The 9,913-nt window shown below is 43.6% G+C and overlaps 1 protein-coding gene across 1 annotated transcript in view; it reads left to right on the top strand.

Annotated features, from left to right (window-relative positions):
• The window catches only part of LOC120911588 (MPN domain-containing protein-like), a 74,839-nt gene extending 69,704 nt beyond the window's left edge, over positions 1-5,135 (top strand). Inside the window, exons 2-3 of the mRNA XM_040322537.1 lie at positions 2,569-2,661; positions 4,951-5,135. Coding sequence (XP_040178471.1) covers positions 2,569-2,661; positions 4,951-5,037 — 180 coding nt within the window. The 3' untranslated portion in view covers positions 5,038-5,135. The remainder of the gene's footprint in view (positions 1-2,568; positions 2,662-4,950) is intronic.
• The last annotated feature ends 4,778 nt before the right edge of the window (positions 5,136-9,913 follow it).

Consider the following 9,913-nt stretch of genomic DNA (forward strand, 5'->3'; position numbering starts at 1 on the left):
TGACCAGCCTCAGCTAGCTGAAGCCACCCTGAGAAGCAAGGCCTGGCCTATATAGCAGAGTGCCATACACCAGTCTCTTGGATTCCAGGAACAACTTAAAGGGATTGAGTGAGTAACTTCCATTTCAACCTACCCCAAGACAGACATAGGTAGATTCAGAGAGAATGGTGCAAAGTTGCTGCGGCGTAACTTAGCGTGTTTAGGCTACGCCGCCGTAAGTTAGCGAGGCAAGTACTTGATTCTAAAAGTACTTGCCTGCTAAGTTACGGCGGCGTAGCCTAAAGCGGGCGGGCGTAAGGGCGCCTAATTCAGATGTGTGTAAGGGGGCGTGTTTTATGTTTATGGGGCTTGACCTTACGTTTTTGAAGTTTTTTTTCAATTGCGCATGCGCCGGGCGCCTACATTTCCCAGTGTGCATTGCGGCTAAGTACGCCGCACGGGCCTATTGATTTCGACGTGGACGTAAACGACGTAAATCCCTATTCACGGACGACTTACGCAAACAACGTAAAAATTTTGAATTTCGAAGCGGGAATAGTACTTTAACATTACTATTCCATCTATTAGATGGAATAACTTTAGGCCTGATATTGCCTTACGGAAACGGTGTAAATGTACTGTTCGTACTGGCCGGGCGTACGTTCGTGAATCGGCGTATCTACTAATTTACATATTCTACGCCGACCGCAATGGAAGCGCCACCTAGCGGCCAGCCTCAATATTGCAACCTAAGATAGGACGGCGCAAGCCGTCGTATCTTAGATATGTTTAAGCGTATCTCTGTTTGAGAATACACTTAGGCCCCGTACACACGAGAGGATCTATCCGCTGGGATTTATCCGCAGATCAGTTCCAGCGGATAGATCCTGTGGTGTGTACGGCCCAGCTGATATTTATCCGCGGATATTTTTCAGGCCGATGGATTTCCAGCGGATAAAAATTTCTTAGCATGCTAAGAAATCTATCCACTGGAATCCTGTCCAGCGGATTGATCCGGTGGTCTGTACAGACTCACCGGATCAATCCGTCTGATCCCCTCCCTCGCATGCGTCGTAATGATTCGACGCATGCGTGGAAGTCTTTACCTTCCAGCGTCGCGCACGTTGCCGCATCATCATCGCGACGACGGCGCGGCCACGTCACCGCGGATGGATTCCACGCGGATTTCGATCTGATGGTTAGTACAACCATCAGATCAAAATCCGCCAGAGGATTTATCCGCGGGAACGGTCCGGAGGACCGTTTCCAGCGGATAATCCTCTCGTGTGTACGGGGCCTTAAACATAAGTCGGCGTAGATTCTGAGTTAGGTTGGCTTATCTACTGATAAGCCGGCCTAACCCTTACTGAATCTACCTATACATGTCCAGGAACAGGGGACAGCTTAGAGACAGTGCAAAGCAGCATGAAGAAACCCCATATCTCTAGCTTGGGACAGCAGTGGCCAGGTGTTTCGGCATTTCTACAAGGAACAGCACTTGCATCTTCAGTTTGTAACCTTTTTTGTTGCTACCTTAGCTGTGCCATCACTTTCACGGTTAGACAGCACATTTGAAATCAATTCTTAGCAGCAATAGACATAAGTCCTCAAAAGTTTATTCAAGCGCTTCAGTTCTGGGCATGGCATGCATCCCTAGTCCCTATCCAAGTTATCCCATAAATGAACAAAAATAAAACCAAAACCCCTAGACCGTTCATTGAGCCTATGAATAATGTGTAAAAATTCCTGTTACTTGGCTGTGTGGGGAAAAGACCCAACAAATCCAGCAACTCCTATGGGAGAAAGCGGTATATTAAACTGACCAAAAGAGAGAACATAAGAGCAGCATAATACCTCATAATAGGAGTAGTTCATTAATAGGGTTTACAAACACATTAAACTGTAAATTACACTTATTTAGAAGGTTTTAGTCCTTGCAGGAGTATTAAAATACTGAAAAAGACCTTCTAAAAGGGGATTGCCAATCTATGGTGGTGAAATTAGTAACCTTAAAACAAGGGCATCAACCGACTAAATTTGAATTAACAAATAAACATCTATTTAGAGTAAGACAAGTAAGATAGCATTATGCATGGTCTGTTTTGGAGAGGGCAAAAAATAACCTGTTAGGGGTAAGTGACACATGTCCAGTGCAGGGCAGAGCTCTACTCACTTGTGCTGCAAAATAAATACCAGAAAGTTTACTTCTTGGCATTGATGCTATTATCTTATGTGTCTTTTTGTCATATACTGTGAGTGCCCCCCCCCCCCACTGGCCCCTTCCTTTTCTGGATGGCCACAGTGAGTTATCAGTACTGCACTCACGGTGTCCATTCATAACTGAAGCATAGTAACGGTGCTTACTATGCTTCAGTTTTTGAATGAATGGGAAGCTCTGTATAGAGCTATTCCTGTCCATTCATTGTGTGCAGCTGAGGATGCAGAAATGGAGATTGAGGGCCCCGGACTCGGAGGAAAGAGCTCCTGCCAGGGTCGATGGGGCCCTTCATGGTTTATTGCACTGGGGCCCTGAAGATTCTAGTTATGCCTCTGTACTGTATATGTTTATATACTTTTGTCATTTGACAGATTTTGCTGGTAGAGTTCTACAAAGGTGGACCAGACCAAACAATGTTTCAAGACTTATGGAATGAAGAAAAAACATTTTTGGACAAAATAAAGGTGTGTCATCTGCACAAACACACACACACACAAACTTGTATATAATGGGGTAGAATCAGGTACAGCTGCGCGCTCCTTACGGAGGCGCAGTGTACCCTTTGTACCCTGCGCCTACGCAAATTATTTGAGCTACGCTTCATTTATGAAGCAGTAGCCACGTAATTTGCGTGGGCGCTCCTCAAAAATGCCCTGCGTAAGGGTGCCTAATGTAAATGATCCCGTAGGGGGCGGGAATCAGTTAAATTAGGCGCGTTCCCGTGCCAAGCGTAGAGCGCATGCTCCGTCGGGAAACTTTCCCGACGTGCATTGCGGTAAATGACGTCGCAAGGACGTCATTTGCTTCAAAGTGAACGTGAATGGCGTCCAGCGCCATTCACGATTCACTTACACAAACGACATAAAATTTAAACCTTGCGACAAGGGAACGACGGGTATCCTTAGCATTGGCTGCCCCTGCTTTTAGCATGTGCAGCCTTACGCGAAACCCGACGTACGCAAACGACGTAAACTGCGTACACAGGGCTCGCATAGGGTTGTGAATCGGCGTTAGTATGCAATTTGCATACTATACGCTGACCACAACGGGAACGCCCCCTAGCGGCCAACGTAAGAATGCAGCCTAAGATATGAGGACATAAGAGCCTTATGCCACGCATATCTTAGCCTGCAGCTGGCGTAACGAGCTCTTTGAATCAGGAGAAGTCGTTACGCCGGCGCAAGTAAGCAATTGCGCTGCGTAACTATGGTTACGCAGACGCAATTGCTCTCTGAATCTGGGCCACAGTGTATAATAGGGATGCACCGATATATCGGTGGCCGATACATATCGGCCGAAAATAGCAATTTTGGGTCCATGCCGAAACACACTACAATTGCCGATAATGAACGCCCTCCGTGGGCGGTACCATTTGGTCTAGGAGGGGGCGCAGTTCTTATACTCACACAGACCGCGGCCGCCAGACCAGTACAGAGCGGGGGCAGTGGCAGTGGCACTGTACAAATTGTGTGCCGACTGCCGATCGCGCTCCACCAGAGTCCTAGCTCCATTTCCTCAATTTTTGACTCCCCCTATGGGGGAGTCTCTTGGTGTAGTCCAGCGGCGTGAGCCGCGTGACGTCACGGCCAGAGGCGAGGGAGGACTCGGAGCGCAAGCAGTGTGCTGATAAAAAAGTAAGCACTAGCAGCACCTGTTAAAGAAGTTAGAAATAGAACTTAGATCATAGAACGAAATGGCTGGATTCGGGGGGGCGGGGGGGGGGGGGGTTTAACTGACTGAGGTGACCAGCACTTTCTTAATGAAAAAATGACAGATAAAAAAAAAATGTTATCTGCCATTTTTTCACAGTGGCACAGTGAGGCTGCAATTGATGTTTTTTTTGGTAGTCAGAGAAGGCAAGTATGGCTCAATAACACACAAAGTTTTTTTTTTTTTTAAAACATTTGTGTGTTATTGAGCCATGCTTGCCTTCTCTGATTACCAAAAAAAACATTAATTGCAGCCTCACTGTGCCATCACATGCAGCCACTGTGCCAACACACGTCGCCACTGTGCCCATCAAACTCATGCCACTGTGCCCATCAAACGCAGCCACTGCGCCATCACATGCAGCCACTGTGCCATCACATGCAGCCACTGTGCCCATCAAACGCAGCCACTGTGCCCATCACATGCAGCCACTGTGCCATCACATGCAGCCACTGTGCCATCACATGCAGCCACTGTGCCCATCACATGCAGCCACTGTGCCCATCACACACAGCCACTGTGGCCATCAAACGCAGCCACTGTGCCCATCAAACGCAGCCACTGTGCCATCACATGCAGCCACTGTGCCATCACATGCAGCCACTGTGCCCATCAAACGCAGCCACTGTGCCATCACTTGCAGCCACTGTGCCATTATTTAAAAAATTGAAATAGGAAAAAAGAAAAGTCATTTTCGGTTTCGGATAAAATTTTTTTTTTTCCGGTTTCGTTTCGGTTCTGAAATTTCCATTTCAGTGCACCCCTAGTAACTACCATGTCCTGGGCAATGAGTCCTGTACTTAATTAAACAGAGCCATGGCTCTCTGGGAAAAAATTTTTTTGGACTTACCTATAAATTCCATAAATGGTGTAATGAATACAAGGTAAAACAAGCATGTAAAACATATATATTTGTTTATTCATGAATAAGTAGATTTATACTGTATTTGTGGGCAGAGTGGGCCACCAATGAACAAAAGTCAACAAAAAAAACTCAGAGGACACTACCCACAACTTAACAACATTTTTGTTTTATTTTGCAGGAATCTTTAGGTAGTCGAACTCCTAAGGAGCCAGGATATGAGACAGTTCTTGACCAGATTTACTCACTTCTGTCACAGCTGGGTTGACTCTCCCCTCAGCAAGGAACATTCTGTCTTGTGTTCTAAATATGGAATGTGCACAGGAATATGCTAACACAGAGACAGTAAATATTCTACATTCAGAATACACGCTTAAAATCCTTCAAATTGTGAGTGTTACACAAAAGATGCGGTACATTGGTACTTACACTTGCTTGATACAGTTTTTGCCATCAGCTTTCTTTGGGTAAGGAAAACATTTTTAAGATTAAGTCCTTTTTTTAAGTTGTAGTTACAATGAACAAGGGTTGGAATGTCTATCAGGTTTTAAATTGTTTGACCCTGTTGAGGTTTTCCCTAACATTCTGTACCCAGGACAGGTATTGAGAGGAAATCCTTCCAAGTGAGACCAAAACATCTCTGTTATACTACAATTACTGTATATATGCCCACTGGAAGACTTACCTTAATTTCCTGTGTCAACAACACTTTGGCTGCCTGTTTAATAATGCAGTGAATGTGACATTCAGCAAACTGCAGGTAAATATTGGAGGAGGGTGGGGGGTGGTGGAAGGGGGTGAGGGGAGGGTGGGAGAGGGGACGTGACACAGGAATAAATTGTTCATTAATGCATGTAAAATATGAATTAAATGAGAGTCTAAGAATTAAGGTTATAACACTAAAGAATATTACAGAGAAACACGTTGCAATGTAATACACAACGGGAGAATGATTGCTATAGTAAGATAGAGTTTGAAATTCACACAAAAACAATTTTTGATTGTATATACACCCTTTGGGTTGCTGTGCTAAAAATTGTAAAAAGTATGGTAAAAGAGAAGTACAACATAAAACAAAGGATATTAAGGTAGAGATCAGTTACGTATTATTAATTAATTTATTTTTGAATAGGTACCCTCAACTTTTTACGATATATCCCCTATCCCCAGATGCAAAGTAAAACATTAAATATAGGCTCATGGAATGTCAGGGGCTTGGGGACAGCAGTTAAAAAAAGCAGCAGTGTTTTCTATGCTGGAGAGATATGGGGTAGAGCTGGTCTGTTTGCAGGAAACACACTTAACAAAGTATACAATCCAACACAGAGCAAGAAATACCCAATTCAATATTATTCAGTATGCTCCTCATATTCCAAAGGAGTAAGTGTTATGGTGAGAGCTGTGGTGAGTTTTTCTGCAGAAAGGCCAGCATAGATGAGAATGGCCTATACATTTTCTTGCATCGTTCAATTGATAATATAATGTATGTAGCAAATATCTATATCCCTCCACCATTTAAAATGGATGTAATGTTTAGATTAAACAAATTTATGTTGGGTAAGGAAGAAGCTCGCACCCCACACTCTCCAGGATCGATATGGCTTTGGGGAATGATAGAGCGTTGCAGATCATGGGAAAGATAGTATATCTGCCAAGAGGAGTGTCAGATCATTCCCCAATGGTTCTTACCTTAAATTTAGGGGGACAAAGAGCCCAGAGAGAGTGGAAAATCAATCCATATTGGTTTGAGCTAATAAAGAAAACAGATGAGGTCCTGCCCAAACTGAGGGATTTTGTGGGATACTCTGGGATACCTTGAAGGCATACCTTAGGGGTATCCTGATCCAGCAGGTGGCCAAATTTAATAAAAAAGCCAGAGAAGGGGAGGAAAATACCCGGAGAGAGGCATTGGAGGCCGAAAATAATTATGTAATAGATTCAACCCAGGGGAGGAAAAAAATATGGCTAGATAAACAACAAGCATATAAGACAGTAATTACATGGGAAGTTGAGACCAGATGACTCATTTTGCGGCAGTTCTCCTTTGCAGAGGGCGAAAGCGTGGGAAGGATGCTGGTGCAATTGGTGAAGTCTAACTTCCCTCCCACTATCCGGGCTATTAGATCTACAGGAGGAGAAATAACATCAAATACTTCAAAGATAGTGCAGATCTTTAGGGTGTACTATAAAAAACTCTATACCTCACAGAGGGTGGGGGTGGAAGGAGAAATGGAGGATTTTTTGGGGAGGTTAGAGATTCCGACCATTACACAAGTGGAAAGTGAAGAATTAGAAACTCCAATAACTCTTGTAGAAATCCAGCAGGCGGTAGCAGATATGGCAAACCAAAAGTCGCCCGGCCCTGATGGGCTTCCGACGGAGATACTGTATATAAAATTTACAAGGAAATATTACTTCCAGAGTTTATAAAAGTATTAAATGGAGCAGCCTTGGAGGGAAGACTCCCTGCGTCGATGCCGGAAGCAACTATTATAGTTGTACCAAAAGAAGGGAAGGATCCCCTAGATCCTGCTGCATATAGACCAATTTCCCTCTTATGCTCCGATCCAAGATAGTAGCTAAGGTTTTGGCAGCTAGGCTTAATAGATTTATCTCAAATCTGATTCACCCAGATCAGACGTGATTCATAGCTAATAGATCTTCCAGTATGAATATCAGAAGGACATTTCTAAATTTACAAACCCCGACAGAGAATGAGGGAACAAGAGCCGTGCTGTCACTGGATGTGACCAAGTGTGGAATGGGGTTATATTTGGAGGGTGTTGGGGAAATTTGGATTTGGTCCGATATTTACAGGTTGGATAAAAATGCTTTATGATAATCCTAGCGCCAAGCTCAGAATAAATAATGAACTCTCAAAAAAGATCGTCCTGGAGAGGGGGACGAGACAGGGGTGTCCTTTGTCTCCCCTGCTCTTCGCCCTAGCGATGGAACCTTTGGCCATTGCCATAAGGTCAAGCTCTGAGATAACTGGTTTTCAGAGGAAGACAGGAGAGGAAAGAATCGCGCTATATACAGATAATGTCCTTCTCTTCCTGGGAGATACGGAGCAATCATTGGTAAAAGCTATGAGTATAGTAGAGGAATTTGGTAGTTTAACAGGCCTAGAGATAAACTGGGAGAAATCTGAGTTACTACCGGTGGACCCGATTGGAGAAGTGATAATACCAGGAATGCCGCAACTGGCAGTGGTGGATACGTTGAAATACTTGGGGATATGGGGATATTGGAAAAAGGGAAAAAACGGCGCTAAGCCACAGAAAAAGGAGCAGCCAGCACTCAAACAAACAAAGTAAATGAAAAATATAGATAATTAGTGCAGCGCTAAACGTGTCAAAACACAATGCTTATAGTGACATAAGATATATGACATTAAATATAATAAATGCGACTCGATGATTAATTAAGTCCATGTGCAAAGACCAGATACCACAAGCAATGTGATATTGGAAAACATAAAACACTGTATGTGAGATAGTCCGTGTACAAAGAACATGTGTATCTTTCCAATCGCTGGCATAAACTGATGAATATCTAGTTGTCTGCAGGGATCACCAAGGCATCAAGTATAGATAATAAAATACTCTTACCATGTGGTATAGACTCAGCTGTTTTGCAACAGTAAGTCTGATACGCTTGTTGGCCTCTATGGACCTGGATATGGACCTGGATATGGACCTGGATCACTGCAACAAAGACTCCCAGGATGATGGTGCGTTTCTCGATCACTCAGGTGGAATGAATGCCATTAACGACAGGAACCAAAACCGATGGGCCTTCAGATGCAGGATGGGTGGGAAAAGACAATTCCAACAAACTCGGAGAAGCAAAAAGAAAGAAGAGTGCTCCAGATGGCGCAGGTCAAAAATAAACCATGACAGGTTTTATTTAAAAGGTCATATAAAATGACAAAAATACATAAATTAAAAAAGTGATCACATAAATAAAAGCAGTATGGGGTGCTGTAAAGCGGAACCCGACACGTTTCGGCTTAGAGAGCCGTCAACAGGGGCACGTTACTGCACCCCCATACTGCTTGCTTTTTTACATGTACTAAATTGAAACCGCCCTCAAGAAGGGGGCGGGAACTAACAGGATGTGATGTAACACATTAATAAAACAGGAAGTGATATAATACATATCTTATACATAGCAATGACATCAGGCACAGCCATGCCCCAATCTTCACAAATGCAACACCTCATATATAAAACATACAGTTTATCAAATGTACTGGGATGTCTGTAGACCCCATACACACTGAACAGCATTGACAAACATCTGCATCAATATATATCCAATGGTCTACTTCCTTATACAAGAGCCAAACCTCATTAATACAATGACCCCTGTAGAGGTGAGACCACTAGAAAGAGCATCGCATGGGGACACCTTATAGACCAGTAGTGTAGAATATCACTATGCTGCGCACATTGCTGTGCATGGATCTCCGTCATGGCGCCATTCAGTGACGTCATAGGCGTTCCTGCATGAATGGACATCCGTGGTCACACCATCACAATTGAGTATGTCGGATAGGTCCGCCCCTCTTAAAACCATATGCAGACAGAGAGTCCGCGGCCTCCATGTCTGTGATGGGCAGCATTGTGGCAACTTATTAACCGAGGAGCAAAAAGTTAACCAAACAACAATATAGCACCTTATTGGCCCGAGGGGGAGATGGATTGCGATTTAATAATAAATACAGGAAGCTGAAAAAAATGTATATAAAAATAAATGAGAATTGATAAAAAACAACACGGTGTCTATGTTTAACGTGCACCGCCCCTCCGAGAAGGGAAGGCGCACGTACAGAGACACAATATTACCAATATCCAAAGACAAATGTGCAAAATATCCACAATCCAATGAATGCTAATTGCATTGCATGAAAAAAAAAATATATATATATATATATATATATCACTCAAAAAAGGAATGTAGATGAATTATACATGTACCTCCAAATATACCCCATAGTTAGGCAGATTGAAGAAAATAACTCAAAGTTAAAGATATTCTAATAGTCAAACCAAAAGGCACGTACACAATAACAAGTCTCAACGGTATGGCCACACACTGGGACACGAGCCCAGGGTACTCACGCCCGGTTAATTAAGCAA

This window comes from Rana temporaria, chromosome 1 (genome assembly GCF_905171775.1).
Source record: "Rana temporaria chromosome 1, aRanTem1.1, whole genome shotgun sequence".
Lineage (NCBI taxonomy): Eukaryota > Metazoa > Chordata > Amphibia > Anura > Ranidae > Rana > Rana temporaria.